Source organism: Peromyscus californicus, unplaced genomic scaffold, assembly GCF_007827085.1.
Source record: "Peromyscus californicus insignis strain IS unplaced genomic scaffold, ASM782708v3 Scaffold_7__1_contigs__length_154581171, whole genome shotgun sequence".
Lineage (NCBI taxonomy): Eukaryota > Metazoa > Chordata > Mammalia > Rodentia > Cricetidae > Peromyscus > Peromyscus californicus.
Window position 1 is genome coordinate 131,728,680 of NW_026294595.1, and position 26,393 is coordinate 131,755,072.

Here is a 26,393-nt window from a genome sequence, read left to right on the forward strand (position 1 = left end):
GAATGCCTGCCCCGCTTCTACACAGCTGCACAACTGTACTCCATCTCCACCAAAGTCACAGGCAAAAGGCACATCTCAAGCCATTCATACCTTCAATTCCTTTCTGTTGTTGTTGTTGTTGTTTTTAAGGCAGGGTCTCACTATTTAGACCACGCTGGCCTTGAACTCACAGAGATCTGCCTGTGCCAATACCATGAAGTTCTTTAATGGCTTCTACTGAAGTATAAAGTCCACTATCCTACGCATTTTATGGCTGTTATCTGACTTCTGATCATTTAAAAAATGTTTTCCTGTGGTATAGCTGTGCAGCTTTCAAGACAGTCCAATTTTAGAACTGTAGTCCAATTTTAGTTCCTCTATACAGAAAGACCCCTTAATCTGATCACTTCCTACTGCTCACCTGTCTGTCCAGCCTTCCTTAGACTCATTTCATATAAAACTCTAGTACATTTAAGCCATGAGAAGGATAATGGCTTAAATGCAATTGATTAGAGAAATGTACAAAAGAATCTTTAAAAATCCACATGAACTCCCTTATTAATGTATTTATTTCCTCCAGATGGGTAAAAGTCCTACCTTTTGACCTAGTAGTAAAGGGTCTGGTTCAGCATGGAGAACATCAGCACTACCCCAAGATATTAGTGAGAGTCATTCATACAAAAGAGCAGTTTTCGAACAGCTTAAAGCAGAAAAATATTTTTTTGAACTAAAACAGTTACTCAGCCTCACAATAAAGGAATCAGATTTAAAAGGATGCTGCCCCAGATAAAGGGTGGGGTGTTTCTCCTCAAGTGTCACTGACTTCCCCATATGTACTTCCTAGACTCTAAGACTTAGAGCTACCACTGTGAAAACACTCAGCTAAGATACAAACTTCTCTGTAGAACCCCACTCTTCCCTATATATATATATATATACTTAGACTTTCTTTTTTCTGGATGCATTTATTTATTTGGGGCAAAATCATTCTTGAATGTATTCTGCAAGTGAGATGCCAGCATTATGGATTTCACCCCTAAATAACTTTAGTACCGGTCTGTCTGTGGCTATTTAGACAGGGTCTCACTATGTAGACCAGGCTGCCCTTGAACTCTCCATCCTCCTGCCTCAGCCTCCCAAGTGCTGAGATTACCAGCATGCTTCAGTGTCTCTCTTCTCACAACTAGGATGTCCTTCTGCATAAACAGTATCACTTCACACACAGGGAAATCATACTAATTGAAGGACCTAGTGGAGCCAGGTGTGGTGGCACGTGCCTATAATCCTAGCATTTGTCTGAGTTTTAGATCAGCCTCGTCTACATAATGAACTCCAGGCCAGCCAGATCTACATAGTAAAACACTATCTCAAGTCCCCCACCTTCTAAAAAAAATCAAGCAAAAATGCAATTTTCAATTATACTTTTGTTTTGACCCAAGGTCCAATCGAGGTCTTACACTGTACTGGGCCATACTGCTTCACTGCTCCACCGCCAGCTGGTTTCTTTCTTTTTTCATTACTTTAACTTTTTTGAAGATTCCAGTCTGTTTGACTTAGAATATTCTTCTTAGGGACCAACCTGTATCTTATCTCCTCTACAGGAGTCTCATTAGCAACCATGTTTCACTTACTCAGAGATGGGTTGTGGACCCAATTTAACACAGGGTTCTATTACCTGTCATAGGGCACTGGATGGCATAGAAGATGGCTGAGCACTATGTCTGTATACTTAGGTCTGGAGATAAACAAACTCACAGTATTTACGATTTGTTGCCGGACAGTAGGCAGGGTGATTATTGATAGCCGGGCACAAATAACGCCTATTATTTCTGGCACCTGAAGAGGAAAAAGACATCACTAAGACCTTAATCCTGTAGGACAATTATAGGGTCTTTGTAGCCATTTCTGGGAGGTTCAGGGGTGGGGGTGGTGGGGAAGGGGAAGAAGAAAAAGTATTTTTGATTTTGTAAAGTTTAGGATACTAAGGGTTCAATTCACCGCTAAAGCATTTCTCTAGCATGTATGAGGACCAGGATTTGATCCTCAGCACTGCAGAAATAATAATAAAACTTTCCAATCATCTGCTGGGAGTGCTGGCGCACACCTTTCATTCTAGTGCTTGGGAAGCAGAGGCAAGTGGATCTCTGAGTTTGAGGCCAGCCTGGTCTACATAGTGAGTACAAGGACAGCCAGGGCTATGTAGAGAGACCCTGTCTCAACAAAAATAGTATATATGAATGTATGTATACAAAAATATTTGGAAGTGAATGGAGCTGTAGTTGAGTTGCAGAGTGCTTGGCTAGCATAGAGGAGGACCTGGATTTGATACCTGGATTCTCAACAATGTGGGGTGCAGGGATGGGGGATGAGGGGTAGTGGGGCAAGGGGTGGAGGGTGGAGAGAATAAAAGGAAAGAAGTGCTGGAGTGCTGGGTGTAGCTTGGGGATAGAATGCTTGCTTGATATGCACAAGGCCCTTGGTTCAATCCAGCGTCACAGAAAGAAAAAAAAAGCAAGAAAAGAAAGGAAGGAAGGAAAAAAAAGATTTAGAAGGATGAAAACACAGATGTCAGCTAGATCCCTGAGAAATGAAAGAGTGTTTTTTTTGTTTCTTCTGTATTTTTTCTGATTTTTGATCAATGATTACATAGTGATTTCTTTCTTTCTTTCTTCCTTCTTTCTTTCTTTCTTTCTTCCTTTCTTTCTTTCTTTCTTTCCTTCCTTCCTTCCTTCCTTCCTTCCTTCCTTCCTTCCTTCCTTCCTTTCTTTTTCTTTTTGGTTTTTCGAGACGGTTTCTCTGTGTAGCTTTGTGCCTTTCCTAGAACTCACTCTGTATGTAGCCCAGGCTGGCCTGGAACTCACAGAGATCCACCTGCCTCTGCCTCCCGAGTACTGGGATTAAAGGCGTGCACCACCGCCGCCTGGATACATAGTGATTTTATAACAAAGATGTCATGTTATGGCAAGGGAGCCCCTACCCACTGTCTTCTCTGGTCTTTCAAGAAACAGAAGCCAGGGCTTTGGTCCAGGTCTCCCTCCGCTTGACTACTCACCCTGGCATAAAATGGCTATTATTACCACCAGGTGCCAGAAGTTGGCTGAAGGGGAGGCAGGGGATGCAATTCTAGCCATAGATATACTAGGAAGAGCTGGGCAGTGGTGGCACACACCTTTAATCCCAGCACTCAGGAGGCAGGGGCAGGTGGATCTCTGAGTTTGAGGCCATCCTGGTCTACAGAGCGACTTCCAGGACAGCCAGGGCTACACAGTGAAACCCTGTTTTGGGGGAAAAAAAACAAACAAACAAAAAGAAAGAGACATGAGGGAGAATCTACTGTGGGCTTGAGGAAGATTGTCTGCCTTCAATAAAGGGACAATAAGGAAGGCATCATCTCTCTAGAGTGTCTTATCTGTCTGCTCACAAAGTCTCAGCTGTGCCTGCCTCATGGACAGGAAAGGTAAAAAGATGGGAACCATGGTCTTGGCTGTCACTGTAAGTCAGTGAGCGCATCATGGAAAATATACTGTGTCTGGATTTCCTATGCCTATTTAAGAATGTATATTTATTGTAGTCATTTAGTAGAGTCCAATCACTTCTTTATAGTAAGAACATGTCAGTCAGATAAACAAATACGCCATTAAGACATAAGGGAATCAATCACTGGAAAAGCTTCTCACAGTTGGCCTCCCTGGCTCCTAAAGGCTCCCAAACCAGCCAAGACCCATCTGACTTCTCTCAGGTGTTCCTGCTGTATCTTGCTATTTTCTTTTTATGATTTATCTATTTTTATTGTTATGTGCACTGGTGTTTTGCCTGCATGAATGTCTGTGTGAGGGTGTTAGGTCCCCTGGAACTGGAATTACAGACAGTTGTGAGCTGCCATGTGGGGTACAGGGAATTGAACCCAGGTCCTCTAGAAGAACAGTCAGTGCTCTTAATCACTGAGCCATCTCTCTAGACCCACTATTTTTGCTATTTTCCTAGGTTTAAAAAAAAAATGGGTTCTTATCATTTTAAAATTCCCTTTCTTTTTGATATTGTTGTGGTATTGTGAATTGAACCCAGGACTTTGTGCATGGATGAGTGCCCTTCACAGAACACTTTCAGTCCTAACAAAACACAAAGAGCAATTTAAAATGCCAGTGGCTCTTACACTTTCAGCTATTTCTGTATTCCGTTTAATTAAGATAGTTGGTTAATTAAATATTTTGGGGACAGAGTTTTGCCTAGTAGCCTAGCCTAGCTAGGAACTCAATACGTAGCCCAAGCCCAATAATAATAATAATAAATAATAATAATAATAATAATAATAATAATAAATATATATATTATTGTTGGCTATATATAAAGATGAGTGCACAAATGTCATGGTGTGTGTCTGTGAAGGTCAGAGGACAACTCTGTCCTCTTTTTCCATCATGGGATCTGGGGATTGAACTCAGGTCATCAGGCTTGTGCAGCAATCACTTTGACTCCTAGAGTTATCTTACTGGGCCCCCAGTTCTGTCCTTTTGCATTTTAGATGATACAATTATTTCTTTCCTTTGTCATTTCTTTCTTTGTTTTTGTTTTTCATTTTGTTTTTTTCAAGACAGGGTTTCTCTGTGTAGCCCTGGCTGTCCTGTAACTCAACTCTGTAGACCAGGATGGCACCAAATCTCACAGAGATCCACCTGCTTCTGCCTCCCGAGTGCTGGGATTACAGACATGGCCCCCCCCCCCAGCTTCCTTTGTTATTTCTTGTAAGGGCTTTACAAATATTTAGGTAAGTTCTCTTGATGCTGGGGAAAGCTGCTCTCCTTTCAGAGTCACTTCTTCTGTCTTGACTTCATAGCTTTGACTCATCTAGATCAGAATTTGCACTGAATTCCAACCTCATCAATTACATCTTCTAGGGAAATCCTGTTCTTTGGGGAACACACCAGAGAGTGGGAGGGGTGTTTCAGGTGTGTGCACATATTTATGTGAGTACACACCCACATGTGTGCTTGTGGAGGCCAGAGATTGATGTCTAAGATGTCTTTCTTTTTTTTTTAAGATTTATTTATTTTATGTATATGGTATTCTATCTGCACACTAGAGGAGGGCATCAGATCCCATTATAGATGGTTGTGAGGCACCATGTGGGTGCTGGGAATTGAACTCAGGACCTCTGGAAGAGCTGCCAATGCTCTTAACTGCTAAACCATCTCTCCAGCTCTAAGATGGTTTTCTTTTATTTTTTTTATTTTATTTTTATTTATTTATTTATTTATTTATTTATTTATTTTTTGGTTTTTCGAGGCAGGGTTTCTCTGTGTAGCTTTGCGCCTTTCCTGGTACTCGCTTTGGAGACCAGGCTGGCCTCGAACTCACAGAGATCCACCTGCCTCTGCCTCCCGAGTGCTGGGATCAAAGGTGTGCGCCACCACCGCCCCGGCCAAGATGGCTTTCTTAATCACTCCCCACGTTATTTTTTTTGAAAAACAATGTCTTCAATCAACCTGGAACTCACCGTTTCAGCTAGACTTGCTGGACAGTGAACTCTGGGAATTCGCCTAGCTTCGTACCCCGGTGTCCCCCGCCCCCCAGCCCCCATGCTAGAGTTACAGATGTTCAAGATCATACCAGGCTTTTACATAGGTGTAAGGGATCTGAATATAGTTCCTCATGCTTAAAAAATAAACACTGTAACACAGAGCTATTTCCCCAGTCCTATATCTTAAGTTTTAAATCTCCCTTGTTTGGTATGGGGGGCTGGTGAGTACATGCTTACTGATTGGAGGAAATTTTGTGAACAGCGGAGGAAGATGTTGGTCCTGTCCCCACTAGTGCCTATTCTCAGTTGAGCACAAATGGACGGACCTCCCCAGCTGCAGGAGGGACAGGGCTTACTTCTATTTCAAAGCCAGAAAATAGGTTCTGTGCTCTTACCTTCTCAAATCGGGCCTCTGCAAACCTCACCAAAGTTATCAACAACTCTCCTGCTATCTGCTGGGTACAGGGATGGGGTAGGCTTTTCAGGCTGTCCAACGTAGTCATTATAAACTGGCCAAGCTCTTGTGAATCAAGGAAAACTTCAAAGACCTGCAATGATTTAGGAAAAATGAACTTTCAAGCTACATGGTATGGGCTGGGAATATAACTCAGTGTTTGCCTATGCTGTGTGAGGCCCAGCACCCCAGCACCCCAGAACTCCAGCACTGGGAGAGGGAGAGGGCTGTGCCATCTACTACTGGCTTATTTACTGTGATGGCTAGTCTCTGTTGTCAACTTGACTACATCTGTAATTAATGAAAATCCAAGCGGCTGGGTACACCTAAGAGATTTTTTTCTTAAATCATTTGAAGTGGGAAGACCCACTTTTAATATGGATCTTTGAGGTAGGAAGATCCACCCTTAATCTGGGCCACACCTTCTACTGGCAGCCTATATAAAGGACAAGGAAGGGAGCTTGCTCTCTAATTAGCAAGTCAGTGGACTTCACTGGCATTAGAGACTACTTCTTTGGGATTCCTGAGTATACTGAAGATCAGCTGAGACATCCAGCCTTGTGGACTGAACAACTTACTGGATTCTTGGACCTTCTGTTGGCAGACAGCCATTGTTGGACTAGCTGGACCACAGCCTGTAAGCCATTCTGATAAATCCTATGTATGTATACATACACACATTATATAAGTCCTATCCGTCTAGAGAACCCTGACTAATACATTTACCACAATGGAAAACTGGAAGCACCCAAAGTCCACAGCTAACAACTATGCACAGCCATTTACTGCTCTGACTCCTAGAGAGAAGCCTTGTTCTGAGACCTTCAGAAAAAATGTCTCACTTTACAGGAGCACTAAAGAAAGGAAACATCCAGTGCTGGATAGCCAACAGTTTCCTTGACACAACTTGAATGCTTTGTGGGGAGACAACACACTAACATAATGTGCATTCTGCTTCCCGCTGCACTCAGCAGTGCATGAAGTCCTCCACATGATTGGAACACGTTCCACTGGTCCTTCCTATGTGATGGGCAGTCTGCCAAGCATTGCCCACACAGCTGTTCATTTAGCTCTTGGGACAACAGAGGTCATTCCAGACTCCCACTGGATGGAGGAAAACTGACTCCTAGACTGGCTTCCCTGGTACTTTAGACCCTACATGAGCAATATTTCTAAGTATCCCTTTATGTGTGTTTGTATGTATGTATCCACACATGTGTGTGGGTATAAATGCACGGGGGCAGTGTGCATGTGTAAGCCAGAGGTCTGTCTCAGTGTCCCCCTCTATCACTCTCCACCTTATTTTTTGAGGCAGGGTTTCTCACTAAATCTGGAGCTCATGGATTCTGCTAGACTAGCTGTCCACAAAACCATAGGGATTCTCCTGGATCTGTCTCCTCAAAGCTAAGACTACAGGAATATCCTGCTACACTCAGCATTTTTCTTTTTAACTATGGCTATTGGAGACTGAGATCATGTATTCATGCTTGCAATGCAAGGACTTTACTGAGCCATCTCCCCAGCCTTACAGGTCTCCTTTGTATACCCTCATCCCTAACATACCTAGCAGATGCATGAATCTTTGCTGAGCAATGAACATAGCTCATTGGTTCAACCATTCTCTCTTGAAGCTCCTCTCTGTGAAAGGTTTACATGAGCAAGTAGCTGGCGTTCAGTGAGAGTTCACCAGAATGAGGTGAAATCACTGGCTTCTTCAGCAAGTCGACATAAACCAGAAAACAGGACACTCAGACTTGACAGTATAAGCCTTTAATCTCAGCATGTGGGTGGCAGACACAGGCAGACTGCTTGAGTTCTAGGACAGTGTGGTCTACACAGTGAGTACCAGTTCAGCTAGTGATACACAGTGAGACCCTGTCTTCAAAAGAAGAGGGAGGGAGGGAGGGAGGGAGGGAGGGAGGGAGGGAGGGAGGGAGAGGGAGGGAGAGAAGGAGGGAGGGAGAGGGAGAGGGACGGAGAGAGGGAGGGAGGGAGGGAGAGGGAGAGAGGGAGAGAGGGAGAGAGGGAGAGAGGGAGAGAGGGAGAGAGGGAGAGAGAGAGAGAGAGAGAGAGAGAGAGAGAGAGAGAGAGAGAGAGAGAACACTCATGTGTAAGGTCATGAACATGGTACCTTTTCTGCAAATCCTGAATGTTTACGGAGCACATTCCCCGGGGAATCTCTGTGGTTGGTTTTATAAGAAACAAACAGGACTTTCCAATGTGATTTTTACATCTCACATTTCCATGAACAAGACATCTGGCTTCTCCCTACCCTTTCTAGCACATCAAGCTCTCTGTCCAGATGCTTCTAAGCTCTCTAATTACCTGGACAATCTTGAAGGGACAGGAGTAGAACTGTTTGATGCTATAGTGCTCCAGCAGCTCCCTGCACTTTTTCAAAGTTTCTCTCAAGCTCCTGGCATTTTGTCTGTCCTGAGTGATATCTAGAAAGAGAATGGGTCATTATTATGCTCTGCTTCACTTCTTTCTTACTCATTTTCTAAGTCTTTCTGATCTCCAATGTGTAGTCAACCCCTGTTTTTCCCTGAAATGTATTAATCTAATCTGCAGGCAGGTCCGGCCCTCTTCCTCGTAAAGCAATATATACACACAGTCAAAGAGAAATGAAAAGGTTTTTTTTTTTTGTAAGAACAGAGATTTGGAGTGATTTGCTGAGTAGAAAAAAAGGAAGGCTTCAGCACTACCCACTGGAGAGGAGTCTGAGGGTGTCCTGTGAGGTTGAAATGCTGCCCAAAGCTTGTTAATCACAGATCTTCCCGTGCACCTGGATTTGCTGACTGTTGGCCTGGTCCCTCGTGCTGCCTTCTTTCCTATGTCTTGTATTTTTGTTGCTGTTGTTTTGTTCTTCTGAAACAAGGTCTCTCTACATGGCCCTGGCTGTCCTGGAATTCACTCTGTAGCCCAGGCTGGCCTCAAAGTCACAGAGATCCATCTGCCTCTGCCTCTTGAGTGCTAGAATTAAAAGCATGTGCCACCACGTCCAGTTTGTTTCCCATGCTCAAATGTGACTTCATATCGCTGGACAGGGCATTGTAAATATTTGTTGGGTCAATAACTGAATTATTAAGTCTCAGGCTGTCCAAGTATCCAGAAATGAGCTCAAACTGCACTACAGCAGGATTTCCATCTATTAGATAAAAGCCAGTATTCCTAGCAGGGCATAATGGTACACACCTTTGATCCCAGCACTCAGGAGGAAGAGGCAGGTGGATCTCTGAGTCTGAAGCCAGCCTGGTCTACACAATGAGTTCCAGGGCAACCAGAGCTACATAGTGAGACTCTGTATAAAAAAAAAAAATCCAAAAAACAAACAAAATTTTAAAAAGTGAGTATTCCTTAGGAATTTGTGAAACCAGTTCCCATCTGCTAAAAGAAAGCATGTCCTATACCTCTGGCAGAAAGGGCATATGGCTGCCCATTGACATGTACTTGTGGCAGCATATCAAAGTCTATACTGGCTCTCCAGGCTCACTCAATCCCTGTTCACAAATACTTATTATATATTCAAGTCCACACTGGCCTCCCCAGGATTCCCTCCTCCCAGATACCAGTTTGTTCTTTTGATAAGGGCAAGGTTTTATCCCCCAGTCCCTCTATCTCTTGCTCTCTCTCTCTCCCTCACTTGCTTATCCTCTTGCCCCCTGCTATTGTCAATATACTATCTATCATCTATCTTTCTATCTGTCTACCATCTATCTGTCTATCTATCATCTATCTCTATCATCTGTCTATCTAGCTATCATCTATCTCTCTATCATCTATGTCTATCTATCTACATATCTATCATCTATCTATCTATCATCTATGTCTATCTATCTACATATCTATCATCTATCTATCTATCATCTATGTCTATCTATCTACCTACTCATCATCTATCTATCTATCTATCTATCTATCATCTATCTATCTATCATCTATCTATGTCTATCTATCTACCTACTCATCATCTATCTATCTATCATCTATCTATCTATCATCTATCTACCTACTTATCATCTATCTATCTATCTATCTATCTATCTATCTATCTATCTAATCTATCTTCTATCTATCTATCATCTATCTATCTATATCTATCATCTATCTATCTATCTATCTATCTATCTATCTATCTATCTATCTATCTATCTATCTATCATCTATCTCTTGCATCCTCTTGTTCTCTTGCTATTCCCCCCTCTCTTGCAGACAGTCCTTGTCATGTCCAGTCTGTTTCTCTTTCCCTCTGCGTTGAACTCTTCTAGATGCCGCTGGATGTTCCCTTTCTCTTTTATTTACAATAAAAGTGTCCCCTGATAATGGAGATGTCACACTGGCAGTTTCTGTACTGTGGCCCCTCGAATACATCTGGTACCGAAACCCTCACATACAATAATCAATTTACTTCCTTGCCTATATCTTTGTAAACACTGCTCATACTCAGAGCTGCCTTCATGGGATGGCTGCTTTAGAAAGCAGAGCTTCCACAGTTGCTAAGGCAGTTCCCTTTGGTTGCCTTTCCCACCTGTTAAACCTACTTGATTGCTCTTAATTCTTCACATCAGCTTGAGAAAGCCTTCTCTCAACTCCACAACTCATCTGACTCTTACTCACGTTTCTGTAAGTTTCTTTATATTACAGCTCATGGTGAGGACTCTCAGCTCCAGCACCATGTCTGTCTGCATGCTCCCTTGCATCTTACCATGATGTTAATAGACTAAACCTCTGAACTGTAAGAGAGCCACCCCAATTAAATGTTTTCCTTTATAAGAGTTGCCATTGTCATAGTATCTCTTCACAGCAATAAACCCTAACGAAGACAGAAGTAGGTACCAGGGATGGGGTTATTGCTATGATAAGCCTGATCATGTTTTTGTTTGGAGGAATTCGGACTTTGGGTTAGGAAAGCAGTGGAATGATTTAAGCACTGGTTAATGGGCCATACTAGGAGCATGGAAGACAATGGTGCTGAGAATGATTTGAACTGTGAGGGGCTGGCTCAAGAGGTTTCAGAGGAGAAACCTCTATGATCATCCCTGAAGTTGAAGTCTATCTTGGGGAGGCCCCAAGATGCTAGAGATGCCAGAGCCATGGGATACCTGCAGAGGAGAGCTGTTAACAGGGAGTGGAACCAGCACAAGAGAAGGAAGTGTGTTGCAGTCTACAAAGCTGAACAGAGTTGGAGATCTGAAGAGCATTGTAATAGCAGACATGGAGCTGCAGAGTTTGGAGTTTGCCCAGCTAACTTTGGTTTTGCTTTTTTCCTCACTATGATCCCTTCCATGTGTTTTGTAATAGTAATGTATGTTCTGTGCCATTATATCTGTGCCATTATATCTGTGCCATATATATATATATATGTTGGAAGTATATGATCTGCTTTTTTATTTTGATTTTACAGGAGATTGCAGTTAAGAGATTACATGAATCTCAGAAGAAACTTTGAACTTTAGACTTTTAAATAAGTTTGAGATTGTTATACACTATGGGACTTTTGAAGTTGGACTAAATGCATTTTGCATTATGCTACTGTTACAAGCTTATAGGGGCCAGGAAGTAGAATGTGGTTTGAAAAGAAAATGGTTCCCAACCAGCAGAGTGGTACTATTAGGAGGTGTGGCCTTGTTGGAATAGGTGTGCTTTTGTTGGAGAACATTTGTCTCTGTGGAGGCAGACTTTCAGATCTCATATATGCTCAAGCCATGACCAGTGAGACAGTTCACTTCCTGTTGCCTTTGATCAAGATGGACTCTCAGCTCCAGCACCATGTCTGCCTGCATGCTGCCTTGATTCCTGCCATAACAATAATGGACTAAACCTCTGAGCTGTAAGCCAGCCCAATTAAATGTTTTCCTTTATAAGAGTTGCCATGGCCGTGGTGTCTCTTCACAGCCAAGAAACATTAAGCATTCAAATATATGAACCTGTGGGGGCCATTCTTTTTTTTTTTTTTTGGTTTTTTGAGACAGGGTTTCTCTGTGTAGTTTTGTGCCTTTCCTGGAACTCACTTTGTAGACCAGGCTGGCCTCGAACTCACAGAGATCCGCCTGCCTCTGCCTCCCGAGTGCTGGGATTATAGGCGTGCACCACCACCGCCCGGCATGGGGGCCATTCTTATTCAAACCACCATAGTCAGTACTGCTACATACTGTCTCGGGACTATGTACCTTTCTGTCTATGACTTGCTAAATAAAGTATTTCTAGAACATAGGATGGAGGGAAGGAGGAGGAATGGTGCCTACAGCTGTGCTAGAGATTGGAGTACTTCTCTGCTCCACAGTGTCTTACACTTCAGTTTCAGAGTGATGTGAAGCAGGTAATGTGTCCCCTCTGCAGCGTCTTCAGCCACCTCTTTCACTGGGTCCCCACACAGCAGTGCCATCACAGCCACTAGATGTCCAAGCCTTTGGAACTGCAGTGGAAGCTAAGTGAAAAGGAAAGAAAACTGCCATCAGAATATGGGGACTTTTTAACCTTAAACTGGAGTTGTGGAGGAGTCCACAACTCAAGAGAGCTGAAAGTGTCACAGGCCCCTAGATCTCTGGAAGGTTACTGTTTCACATATTTGGTATAATTCATCCAACCAAAGGGCAACCTAACCTATGAACGCATTCTAAAAATGAGGAGGCTTTGGCAATGAAGATATTCACTCCAGTACTGGTTTAATTAATTAATTAATTAATCAATCAATCAATCAATCTTTTGAGCAAAGGTTTCTCTGTGTAGCCCTGACAGTTTTGGAACTTATCCAGCACTGTTTTTAAAGATCACATTTTGAAAATATTTGCCTAGTAATGGAAAAGGAAATTATGGTGTAATCATTCTATGAATATAACCACTAGAAATCAAGTATGGCCTGGAGGCATGGCTTAGTAGTATAGCATATGCCTATCCTTTCTAAGAACATGATAGTTACAAGAACAAAATTCACCATGAAGACCAACAATAAAACAAGAAATTTGCCGGGCGGTGGTGGCGCACGCCTTTAATCCCAGCACTCAGGAGGCAGAGCCAGGCGGATCTCTGTGAGTTCGAGGCCAGCCTGGGCTACCAAGTGAGTTCCAGGAAAGGCGCAAAGCTACACAGAGAAACCCTGTCTCGAAAAACCAAAAAAAAAAAAAAAAAGAAATTTACGACACACTGAGCAAAGGAAAAACCTATCAAAGTGAGTACAGCAGCACTTATTCTTAAAATATACTGATTAAAGCCAGGAAGTGGTGGCTCATGCCTTTAACCTCAGAACTTGGGAGGTAGATCTCTGTGAGTTTGAGGTCAGCTTGGTTTACAAAGCCAGTAAGTTCCAGGACAGTCAGGGCTACACACAGAGAAACCCTGCTGTAAGATATTTAGATTATACTGTGTAAAGATATATCACTGTGATTGATTTAATAAAAAGCTGAATGGCCAATAGCTAGGCAGGAGGCATAGGTGGGATTTCTGGGAGGGGAGAGGGAAGAAAGAGAAAAAGAAACCAGGGAGACACCAAGGAGACACCAGGGACCAGTCAGCCAGACACAGAGGAAGCAGGAAAGTAGGACATACAGAATGAAAGAAAGGTAAAAAGTCCCAAGACAAAATGTACATAAATAGAAACAGGTTAAATTAAGTTATAAGAGCTAGTGGGACAAACTTAAGCTAAAGCTGAGCATTCATAACTAATAATAAGTCTCTGTGTCTTTATTTGGGAGCTGGTTGGCAGCCCAAAGAAAAGGACAACTAAAAATGGCACCCGCCGGGCGGTGGTGGCGCACGCCTTTAATCCCAGCACTTGGGAGGCAGAGCCAGGCGGATCTCTGTGAGTTCGAGGCCAGCCTGGGCTACCAAGTGAGTCCCAGGAAAGGCGCAAAGCTACACAGAGAAACCCTGTCTCGAAAAACCAAAAAAAAAAAAAAAAAAAAAAAAAATGGCACCCAATGTGGGGCATGAATTACCACATAGGGCCTGAGAAAGCTGGAAAAAAAAAAAACAGATACAGAGGCACTGCTGTGCAGCACAGAACTTGAGGAGCAAGCATGCTGAGTAAAGACAGCAAGTGAAGTAAAAGTGCCTGCCACAGTGTGGGCACCAGCTTCCTAGAGCTGGGTAGTTAAATGCAGCTCACAGTTACATGCAGCTCTTAGTCAGGCCTGCAGGTTCAAGGCTTGGCTCTCATGGACCTAAGGAGGGGCTGGAGCCAAAAACCAGAGCTGCATGTCAGAGGGCCTAGCTGCCACTCAGCAGTTTAAAGTTTGGCTGGCATGGTCAGAGAATGCTATGGGTGCACAGTAAAACAAGTCCAGACTGAAAAAAATCTTTAAACATGTTACAGTGTACGTAGGTGCTTAAGGAAAAAAAAATGGGTATAGACAGTCAAAGGAAAAAATAAATAGTTTAAATATAATTAAGTAAAGTCTTTATAGGAAGAGTAAAGTAATATAAGAGTAAGCCACGTAAAGATGAGAAACACACAGGACATCTGGATCCTGTATGGTGCTTTGCTGACTTTGAATTTTTTTAATGCTGATGCTGAGAGACATGGAACTGTAAAAGTAATTAAACCACTAGATATTTTAGGACTGTCTTAACTTTAAAATGGAATTCAGAAATGTATTAAATTGGGGGAGAGGTTATGCTTTTGTTTTCACAGGAAATAAAAGGCTATGGGTTCCTTCAAAATTATTAGAGACCAGATTTGATTGGGGGAAACCCCCTAAAAATTTAGCTACAGACATAAAGAAATAAACCTAGAAAAACTACAAGACAGGTGACATTTATGCTGATGCCTTGACATTGGAACAGATCTGAGACTGAATGAGACAAGATACATCTTGTTGGTTATAGAGTCCTCATGATTTATTATTACATGCCATCCTTTCTTATGGCATGGATAGAGGTTTGGTTATACAATCCAAACACACTTACAAAGTTGACAGATGTCTTTTAACTGCTCAAACATAAAATAAAAAATCATCTTTGGCTGGCTTGTGTACAACACAGAGTCTATACTTGTGTTAATGCAGACATGTATGTTATCTTCGAAAGTTTGTGTGTTTTGAGAGCATGGGGATGAGACACCAGTGAAAATGGGTGGCCTAGGTGATCCAGCCTCTCAGAGTGTTTCCGGTACAGTTTCCTCAGAGTTCTGTGTTCAGGAAAACTTCAAGGCTGCTAGCTGAGATGGTCCAGCCTCACAGACTATTCTATCCAGGACTTCATATAAGCCTTGTACTTTCCCATTATGCAGAGACTGGACAACAAATGTTATAGCTAGTTTTCTTAGGACTTGACCATTATCTCAATTTCTCAGGGTCCCCTGGAGATGCTGTTGCCCCCAGACAACAGGAAGCAGTCTAGAGAACATAATGCCCACGTTCTCAAGAGGTAAAGTGGGTGGTTTTAGTCATTTGGTGGGTTATGGATATTTGTCATCATTTAGTGGCAATATAGGAATATAGGATAAAAAGACAACTATTCATCTCAAATATTTTACATTGGTATGAGTTCACATATATTGATACAAATTTAAGCGTATTTTTATTTTACTATATATATGTTTCTACTTTTGGTTAAGGTATTATACCTATGCAGCTCACTTAAAAATGTAATATAAAGTTCTAGTCCTTGAAAGCTATTATTACAAACTTTAGGATAAGAAATGCAGGTTAGTAGTTAGTAATCTATAACAAGCAAACTTGTAGTCATGTTAGGTATGTTTTTTAAGGTTAAACAGATATATTTTTAGGTAGACAGGTGATCTTCAAATACTTCAGAGACCTACAGAATATGGCATTTAAGATGTTTAATAATCTAAGGCTTTTCATGACAGTGAGACACATCTGCTCCTGGCAGCACCAATCTACTTCATAAAAAGATGACGGGCATTGAAGAACCTCCATGTGGAGTTTGATTTCATTGTGGCAAAGCTAGCCACTTGGGCAAGAAACTGCTGATAGTATACTGTACAAACTGGAGAAGCAGGACACAAAGAAAAGAGACTGCCAAACTTTGCCAAGATCAAGTGGGACAGTCCTTCAAAATTCTTTCTTCACAGAAGAGTCTGTCAAATAGTCTAGCCTGTAGGCTGAAGATGGATGCACCAACATTGCAAAGGAACCTTGGGTGACTGTCTAGTCATCCAGCTGTTTTGTCATTTCTCAGTTTTGGAAGTGGCTTGCACTACACTTCCTGTTTACTCAGGCAATATTATATCCTACTTGGGTCTCTGATGGAGTTGAAGATGAAATAATTATAGTTACCTGTACCTGGAAGTTTTCTCCAGTCCTGCCTGCCCTGCGGTCCGTGGCCACTTATAAAATAATCACACTGACACTTAATATTAATAACCAATTGCATGGCCTATGGCAGGCTTCTTGCTAGCTAGCTCTTATATCTTAAATTAACCCATTTCTAGTCATCTATAAGGTGCCACATGCCGGTACTTTCATATCTTGCTTCTCCTGGTGGTGGCTAACTCTTCTCCCCATACACCTGCCTGAATTTCTTGTCTGCCTCTAAGCTGCCTTGCCATAGGCCAAAACAGCTTTATTTATCAACCAATCAGAGCAACATATATTCACAGCATACAGAAAGACATCCCACAACACTTCTCCTTTTTTTTTTTTTTTTTTTTTCCTCGAGACAGAGTTTCTTTTTGGCACCTCTCCTGAAACTCACTCTGAAGTCCAGGCTGGCCTTGAACTCACAGAGATCTGCTTGTCTCTGCCTCCCGAGTGCTGGCATTAAAGGCATGTGCCACCACCACCCAGTGCACTTCTCCTTTTTTGTCTAATCAAAAAGGAAGATTTTAACTTTAACATAATAAAATTACATATAATATAGCAATTATCAAGCAGGAGTTACAGTTATAATATCTGGTCTATTTGTATTTGGCAAAATTAAAGAAAATATTTTATCTATCCTATATTTGTGAGTCTAAGGTTCTATATCTAATTTATTTTTTATCATAACTAGGGAAAACTATAATTATAACTATCTAGTCTTTAACTACATCAAAGACCTCAGAAGGATATAATATTACCTAAGTCAACAGGAAGAGCATTGTAAGCAACTCCCAAAATTTTGGAAATGACAGAAACAGCTGCCTGCCTGGACAGTGATCCAAAGTTCCTCTGTTATGTTGGGGTATCCATCTTTGGCCTATAGGTCTAGAGTGTTTTATTCATTTCTCCCTGTGTCCTGTAGAATATCTGGCATTCTCCTCTGCGAAGCAGGAACCTGAAGAAACATCTCGTCTTGCAAAGCTCAGTGGTCACCTTCATATGGGTCCTGCATGTCTAGTTTATAGAACGTACTCTCAATCAGTTGACACAAGGGCCTTTTCTTGCCAGTGGCTAACTTTTGTCATGATGAAAATAAACTCCATATTGAGTTTCTTTGATGCCCATCCTCCTTGAAATAATTGGTGCTATCAGGAGCAGACATGTCTCATTGTCTAGAAAGGTCTAAGTTCTTAAAACATTATAAATTCCATATTCTGTAGGTCTTTGAAGTGTTTGAAGATTACCTACTTAAATGAAATATATCTATGTATATCTAGAAAACTTAACCAACATGACTAAAGTTTGATTATCATAGATGACTAATTAGTAATCTGTATTTCTTAATTATACATTACAATTTTAAATGAGCTGCACAAACATAATACCTTAAACAAGAGTAAAAATATTCAAAGTATAACAAAATTAACTTTAAATTTATATCAATAAACTAAAATCCACAGCAATGTAAAACATTATAAACAAGTTGTTGTTCTTTAAATGTAGATTTAATAATATACCTTTTTATTTTATCATATCTGTACTATTCCCTTTTCCTTTTTAGAAAGAGATTGCATTTATAATCAACCCCCTTTAAATAAAAATAAACATTTATAAATAATATTTTGGGAATTTGGGTGTAGCTTCTCATACTACTTTCTACTGGTTGGGGGTGCTGGTAATCTTATGGGAATCCTGAGAAAATTAAGAATTTTAAAATTAAATTTTGGCTGTAGTCTGTGAAGGCAGGATCATCTCAGCCAGTTGTCTTGAATCTGATTTTGGAATGTTGGGTCATCTGGGCCATGGTGTCATCAGAGATCTTTTAGGAGGTCTTGGCTGATCAAATCTGATGTATCTTTTTGTTTTTTAGCCCAGGCTGGCCTCGAGCTTGTGATCCTCCTGCCTCCGCCTCCTTCAGCAAATCCTACTGGCGTGCGCTACCACAATTGGCTAAATCTGATATATTTTAATCTGGAACAAATCCATAGCCTCTTGCTTCCTGTGGAAATAAAAGCAGAGCATCCCTTCCGAAACAACATATCCTTAGATCCAAATTTTGAAGTCAAGATACCTTTAAAAAAATTATATATATATAATGTTTAACTCAGCAGCCTTTACAATCAAATGTCTTTCTGTAGTTAAAAATCCCAAAGACAATATAATCCAGACTCTCTGTGTGATTTCTATCTTTATGTGGTTTATTTTTATATTACTTTTATTGTCTCTTTAAAGATTTTATTTTTTAAAAATTATCTACTTCTTTATACAACTGTCTATACTACCTTTTCTCTTTCTTCAAGGCTATGTACATTTTTATACACACTGTAAACAGTTTAGAGTTTTATCTCATCTGAATCTATCTTATTGTGAATCTATAATCCTTTACTGACCAGGAGAGATTTTAGACTGTTAAAACTGTGTGGCTAGAATGAAAAGTGGCAGTCTTGGCTGCTGACCCCGCCCATCTCAGCTTTTCAACATGGTGGGAGTACCTAGGAGAGTCACACTTACCCCACCAACTCTGGGGTCCATGCTGCCACCATGCAGCTGGCCCATAAACCCTTTGTGTCTGCATAAGTAAAGTCTAAATCTATCATGCAGCATGCTGCACAGCTAGGAGACAGCTCTGTGTACCCAGGCAGGAATCTGCCATGCTGCGCTCAAGCCCAAATGGTACAGCATCTCTGTACCAACCCACATGAGATGTGAAGTAAGAAGCTGTTTTTGGCTCCGTTTTAGAATCTCTTACTAAGTTTTCTCAGGTTTTAGATGGAAACTTGAGCCCCACGTTGGGCACCAAACGTAGCCAGATGTTTTCTCCAGTCCTGCCTGCCCCGCAGTCTGTGGCCACTTATAAAATAATCACTCTGAGGCTTAATATTAATTACCAATTACATGGCCTATTGCAGGCTTCTTGCTTGCTGTGGGATGTTCTGTATGGCAAATGTGTTGCTCTGATTGGTTAGCAAATAAAACACTGATTGGCCAGTAGTCAGGCAGGAGGAAGTATAGACGGGACAAGGAGGAGAAGAATTCTGGGAAGTGGAAGGCTGAGTCAGAGACACTGCCAGCTGCCATGATGACAAACAGCATGTGAAGATGCCAGTAAGCCACGAGCCACATGACAAGGTACAGATTTATAGAAATGGATTAATTTAAGATATAAGAATAGTTAGCAAGAAGCCTGGTATGGCCATACAGTTTGTAAGCAATATAAGTCTCTGTGTTTACTTGGTTGGGTCTGAATGGCTGTGGGACTGGTGGGTGAGAGAGATTTGTCCTGACTGTGGGCCAGGCAGAAAAACTCTAGCTACACTTGCTAGCTAGCTCTTATAACTTAAATTAACCCTTTTCTATTCATATATAAGTTGCCATGTGGCCATGGCTTACCAGTACTTTCACATCTTGCTTCTCCTGGTTGTGGCTGGCATCTCTCTCCTCTGCTTTCTTCTCTCTGTATATCTGCTTATATTTCCCCTCTGCCTCTAAGCTGCCTTGCCATAGGCCAATGTAGCTTTATTTATCAACCAATCAGATCAACATACATTCACAGCATACAGAAAGACATTCCACAGCAGTTACCATTTTCCTTGTTACTAAATTCAAAATGAAACTCACGAAAGAGGTATAAGGTGTATAAGGTTAAGAGACATAAAAGCTTAAATTGTTTATTTATGAAAATGTTTTAACGTCTAAAAAGCTATTTTTAGGTTGGTAATGTAAATTAAGTACAAAACTTTAGACTCACCAAGATAGGATAGATAATGGAGTATTTTCTCTGAATTTGCCAAATACAAATGAACTGAATATTGTAAATGCAATTCTTACTTAATGATTGTTCTTATTGTATACAGTTTTACTATGTTAGAGTTAAAACCCTTCCCTTTTCATTGAAATAAAAAGGGGGAATGTTGTGAGACATTTGATTACATTGTGTAAAGATATGTCATTGTGATTGCTTTAATAAAAAGCTGAATGAACAATAGCTAGGCAGGAGGGGACTTCTGGGAGGAGTGAGGGAAGAAAAAGAAAGAGATGCTAGGGAGATACTGGTGCCCAGTCAGCCAGACACAGAGGAAGCAAGGAAGTGGACATACAGTGTGAAAGAAAGGTAAAAAGTCCTGAGGCAAAACATAGATGAATAGAAACAGGATAAACTAAGTCTTAAGAGGTAGTGGGACAAGCCTAAGCTAAAGCTGAGCATTCATAATTAACAATAAGTCTCTGTGTCTTTATTTGGGAGCTAGTTGGTGGCCCAAAGAAAATGTCAACTACAGCTTGGTGGTGGAGGTACACACCTTTAATCCCAGCAATCAGGAGGCAGAGCCAGGCAGATCTCTGTGAGTTCGAGGCCAGCCTGGTCTACAGAGTGAGATTCAGGACAGGCACCACCAAAACTACACAAAGAAACCCTGTCTAAAAAAAAAAAAAAAAAGAAAGAAAATGCCAACTACAAAATCCTGTCTCAAAAAAACCACCAATGGTATTTTATATCTATATATACACATACATATATATATATATATACACACAGACTAATATATATCCTGCTTGCTAAAAAAAAGGAAGGTATCTAACAAAAAACAGAAAAAGAAATATAACTTAATATAGTGGAGAAAATAAGAAAACGTTTTAAAATAGGGAGAAAAAAAGATCAGCAACCACTTGGTGATCATGCAAAATACATACCACCTTCTGTTTCAAATGACCACTAAGCCAATCCTAGAACACCTCATATTGAAGTCATGGGTATATGCACAATGTGTACATGTGTAATATGACTGCTGCTATCCAGAATATTAGAAGCAACAGAGAGAAGCTATTTCTATAGCTCTTCACAAACTCAACACAGAAATGCTATAACCATCAACACATGACGGCCTGTTTTGGGGAAACTTGTTAACATTCCATAAAGCTGAACCAGTGATTGATTATTTTTTTCTCCTCTCTCCTCCCTCTCCCTTTCCCTCTCCCTCTTCCTCCCTCCTCCTCATGGAATGCATCTGTGTATGTTCAGGTACATGCACCCATGTAAGCACACGTGGAGGCCATAGCTTGACATTTAGTGTCTTCTGTTAGCTCTCTTCACCTTATTTTGAGTCAGGATCTCTTACTGAATCTGGGGCTTATCATTTCAGCTAGACCAGATGGCCAGAGAGCACAAGAATCCTCGAACTCACAGAGATCCGCCTGCCTCTGCCTCCCGAGTGCTGGGATTAAAGGTGTGTGCCACCACTGCCCAGCTTTTTTTGTTTTGTTTTGTTTTTTCAAGACAGAACCCCATTCAATCCACTTTGTAGTCGAGGATGCTACTGAGCTCTGATTCTCCTGCTTTTACCTCCCAAGTGCTGCATTAAAAGTGTATGCACTATGCTTGGCTGGCAAAGGCCCTTTTTTAAAATGTGGAGACATATGAACTGAGCACTCAAGTGATTGGCTACATGGAGAATTGGGGCTGAGCATTACAAGTAGCTGAAGTAGCTTTAGGTGGTTAGAAATTCACAAGAAACTAGTGAGACTGTAAAGGGCCAGTACACACAAGATCCTGAATTCTAAGAGCAAAAGAAGTCTCTGGGTTAAAGAGCAGGAGGAGGGGGCAAAGAGGAGGAGGAGGGGGTCAAAGAGGAGGAGGAGAGGGGCAAAGAGGAGGAGGAGGAGGGGGAAAAGAGGAGGAGGAGGAGGGGGCAAAGAGGAGGAGGAGGAGGGGGCAAAGAGGAGGAGGAGAGGGGCAAAGAGGAGGAGGAGAGGGGCAAAGAGGAGGAGGAGGGGGCAAAGAGGAGGAGGAGAGGGGGAAAGAGGAGGAGGAGAGGGGCAAAGAGGAGGAGGAGGGGTCAAAGAGGAGGAGGAGAGGGGCAAAGAGGAGGAGGAGGAGGGGGAAAAGAGGAGGGGGGGACAAAGAGGAGGAGGAGGGGGCAAAGAGGAGGAGGAGGAGGGGGCAAAGAGGAGGAGGAGGAGGGGGAAAAGAGGAGGGGGGGACAAAGAGGAGGAGGAGGGGGCAAAGAGGAGGAGGAGGAGGGGGAAAAGAGGAGGAGGAGAGGGGCAAAGAGGAGGAGGAGGAGGGGGAAAAGAGGAGGAGGAGGAGGGGGAAAAGAGGAGGAGGAGAGGGGCAAAGAGGAGGAGGAGGAGGGGGAAAAGAGGGGGGGGGACAAAGAGGAGGAGGAGGGGGCAAAGAGGAGGAGGAGGGGGCGAAGGGAAGGAGGAGGAGGGGGCGAAGAGAAGGAGGAGGAGGGCAACGAGGAAGAGGAGGGGGCTGAGGCAACGAAGGCCAAGTCCAGGATAAGGCAGAAGAAAATGACAACTAAAGCTAGGAAAGAAGGGGTGCCTTGAGAGCTAAGAAGGTGGCTGGGGGGGGGGGGGACTGTCTGCTGCAGTCACAGGACCAGAGTTTAGATTCCAGCACCTGCCTGCCAAACAACCAGGTCCTCAGAGTCTGACACGCCACGTGCACACACATGGCTACATGTGCTGACACAGACACACACACACACACACACACACACACACACACACACACACACACACACGAGGTACTAAGTCCTTTCTGAAGAAGGCATCTATAGCTCCCGCTAAAGGAGCTCAGTGGGCGCTCTCACCAGCACTCTGCCAAGAAGACCCTGGAGGAGAAACTGTTGATGGTGCCTCTGTCTGAACTGCAGCAAGCTAGTACTGTCCCTTTCCTCTAATTAAAAAAAAATTCTTATTTCTGTATTAAGTATATTTATACTCATATTTTAGCCCCTCAGAATTAGTAAAACAAAAACCATAGCCCAGCACAGTGACTTATGCCTTTAATCCCAGCACCCTGGGGCCAAAGGCAGGCTGAGTTTGAGGCCAGCCTGGGTAACAGAATAAGATGGGTCTCAAACAACCAAACACCATAAAACATACTAGAGACTAGACTGGCACCTGATTACATCCTTAACATTTTTTTCTTACCTTTTTTCTTTAAGTTCTTTTGATTTTTTCTTCTTTAATTGAAGTTTTTTTTCCATGCAATATATTCTGATCATGTTTTCCCCTCCCCCAATGCCTTCCAGAACCTCCTCACTTTCCCACCCACTAAAATCCACATACTCTCTCTCTCATATTAGAAAACAAATAGACAACCAAAAACAAACAAACAAAAACCCAAACAAACTAGAACAGGCAAAACAAACAAAGAGGAAAAAAGCAGTTCAAGAAAAACATACAGACACAGTGACATACACATTTGCTTACACGGAAATCCCACAAACACACCAAACCAGAAAACACACTATATAAACAAAATCGTATCAAAAATGTTAGGCACCCAGAGAATACATATGTGCTGCAAGTCACTGGACCGCACACTAGGGTTGGCTGGCCTTTATTGACTATAAATTATACTTCGATGTAAGAAAAGCTATGGGCCTGAAGAAGGATGTGAGTCATAGCCTAACTCCACTCTGTTCCTCTCTGGCTCTGGTTTTGCTTCTTTGCCTTTTCCCCAGTCACTCTTCTGCAAGGACCTTGGCCTCAGGGATCATGACTGAGTGATAAACATCTTTATGACAAGGCACTAGAACTAAGCCCATCCACAGTGAGCTCTGCAGGACAGGTGGCCGCTCCTCCTCCTCTTCCTCCTCCTCCTCCTCCTCCTCCTCCTCCTGGGCAGCAGTTATCCTGGAGCAGGAGTGACTGCTGTTTCTCCAGAACCCCCTGCAGAGCCACAGCCCAGACAGTGGCCTGAACAAGATCACCTGCTCTGTGTACTCACCCCTCCTTTAGATTCCTCTTTCTATAGAATTTTCAAGTTCCTATTACCCCTTAAGAACCTATTTGGGGGTCACTGAATCTGTTCTTTTCAGCAATGGCTGCACTGATTACGTCTCCGTTGTATTTCACTCTTCCTTTTGGTTGGCACAAGGGGTAGGTATAGAATACTAATCTACAGGGACTCCCAGAGCAGGGCCTTTTGCTCTAAGATTGATAACAGACCTTCCACAGAGAGTTTGTATTACATAGTCTTTGGGTTTGGTTAATTTAGGTATGTGGGGGCTTTTTGCAATAAAAAAATAAAGTAGTTTAAAATAAATTATAAATTGAAGTAAGAATTCTAAAGTTAAAAAAAAAAATGAAAAACACAGTAGAGCCACAACCCAACTTCTGCATACAACTTCTAGATGTTCACAGACCCAGTGGTACCAGGCTAAGTACCCCATACTCATAATCCTCTCAAGGAGAGAAAATGCTAAAGAAGATCCCAGGGCCACACACACACACACACACACACACACACACACACACACACACACACACGGGGGGGAGGCAGGAGGGGGATGGAGTGATCGTTTAAAACATTCCTTTAATCCACAGTGAATAGAGGTTGAAGAATAAGAGGAATGCCATACTGTTGCTGTCAGAATCACAATGCAGTCAGGGATGACCAGAAGTTACTTGCTACAGGAGTTACTGGCTTCAGAGGTTACTAGAGTATGGAGAGCAGAAGGGGGGACTGCATCTGTGCAGCTGTGGGGGTCATCTTTCATGCTGGGGTGAGACACTTGGTGGCAGCTGTTTCGACAGGGTTGCTCTGTAAGTGAGCTAGCTTGGCTCACTGTGTTCTGACACTGGGGTTCTATTGAGGGAGTAGATGGACATTTACTCCTGACCAGAGACGATGGAGAGTGGAGAAGGCCCAGCGGCTACAAGACCTACTCGGAGAAAGACACTGATTTACAGAAGGAAAAAGGAACAGACCCAGGAGAGATGATCACAGTTTGGGGGGATTGTTTTTAGAAGCTACGGCAGAGGACTGACAACAACTAACAAGTGGAAGACTAAAAGAGAAATAAGAGGATTTGGAAATGGGATCCGTGGTGAGAAGCAACAGGCCCAGGGGAAAGGAAGCAAACTGTGTCAGTTTCTGGGGAAACCCCAGTTCCCCAGACTCAAAAGGCAGTCCAAATACCCAGAAACAGGCTCAACCTGGACTACAGGAGGAGTTCTGGCAGTTAGATAAAGTCACCATTTCTCAGGGACTTGTGAAGCCGGTTCCCCTCTGAATGAAATGAGGACATGACTGCTCCAAGGTAGTTGAGGAGAATTTTATTGCGGATACGAAGAAGAAAACAGCCAGAAGCATCTGGAAGAGTCGGATGAAACTTAGTGTGGGGGGTGGGGGAGAGGAAGAGGAGAGAGGGGAAGGGGACCAAGAGAATGAATGGCCAAAATGACAGGGTTACACAGGGATGAGAAGCTTGGGTAAGGGGGTGAAGGCCCTGGGGCTGGAGAGGTTTAGGGTAGGGGCGGGTGAGAAGTGCTGAGAGGAACCAGAGGCACTGAGTGAGCCTGGAGGCCAAGCAGACACTTTGGTGTGCTAACAGGCACCACAGCAGCCATCTGTTTCTTTGGAACCTGACACCCTTTACCAAAAGGAGTCATTTCCCTTTCCTCTGGCAGAAGGGATGTGCTGATAAGCATCACAGAAGCTACCTGTGATGCTTATCAGCACATCAAAGCTTATGCTGGCCTCCAGGCTCCTTCAGTATCACAAGTACCTGTTGGACACATTTCAAAGGTCTAGCTTATGCTGGCTAGTTTTATGTCAACTTGACACAAGCTAGAATTATCTGAAAGGAGAGAATATCAATTGATAAAATACCTCCATATGATCTGGCTGTAGGGGCTGGAGAGATGGCTCAGTGGTTAAGAGCACTGATTGCTTTTACAGAAGACCCAGGTTCAATTCCCAGTCACTCACAAAGCAGTTCACAACTGTCTGCAACTCCAGGATCCAACACCTCACACAGACATACATGCAGGCAAAACACCAATGTATACAAAATAAAATTATTTAAAAAAAAATCTGACTGTAGGGCATTTTCATAGTGACTCAGCCCAATGTGGGTAGGAGCCACCCCTAGGCTGGTGGTCCTGGTAGTCATGGGTTCTATTCAAGAGCAGGCTGAACAAGCCACAAGGAGCAAGCCCTCCCCTCAGCTACTCATTCTCCTTATCACCCTGCTATTCTTGCTATGTCTTCTCTATGCTCCACTCCTGATTTTTCTCACTATTTTTTCTGTTCCTTATCCCCTGCTATTCTTTCCTCTCTTGCAGATAGCCCTGGCCAGGCCCAGTCTGCTGGCCATGTCTACGCCTTTCTCTCTCTGCTCTGTACTCTTCCGGATAACCCTGGCTGTTCTCTCGCTCATATCTA

At 42.6% G+C, this 26,393-nt stretch overlaps 1 protein-coding gene across 19 annotated transcripts in view; it reads right to left on the bottom strand.

The window, feature by feature from the left end:
• The window catches only part of Mroh8 (maestro heat like repeat family member 8), a 79,807-nt gene that overhangs the window by 27,554 nt on the left and 25,860 nt on the right, over positions 1-26,393 (bottom strand). For 17 of the 19 annotated variants that reach the window (XR_008215155.1, XR_008215156.1, XR_008215160.1 and 14 more), the window contains 4 exons: positions 12,243-12,378; positions 8,277-8,395; positions 5,893-6,045; positions 1,655-1,815 (listed from right to left, as the gene is read on the bottom strand). Coding sequence is in view for 13 of the 19 variants with exons in the window: in XM_052724979.1 (XP_052580939.1) it covers positions 1,655-1,815; positions 5,893-6,045; positions 8,277-8,395; positions 12,243-12,378 (569 nt within the window). In the remaining 6 variants the exon portion in view is untranslated. Of the gene's footprint in view, positions 1-1,654; positions 1,816-5,892; positions 6,046-8,276; positions 8,396-12,196; positions 12,379-26,393 lie in introns of all 19 variants that reach the window. The other 2 variants (XM_052724974.1, XM_052724976.1) reach the window with 2 other exon arrangements.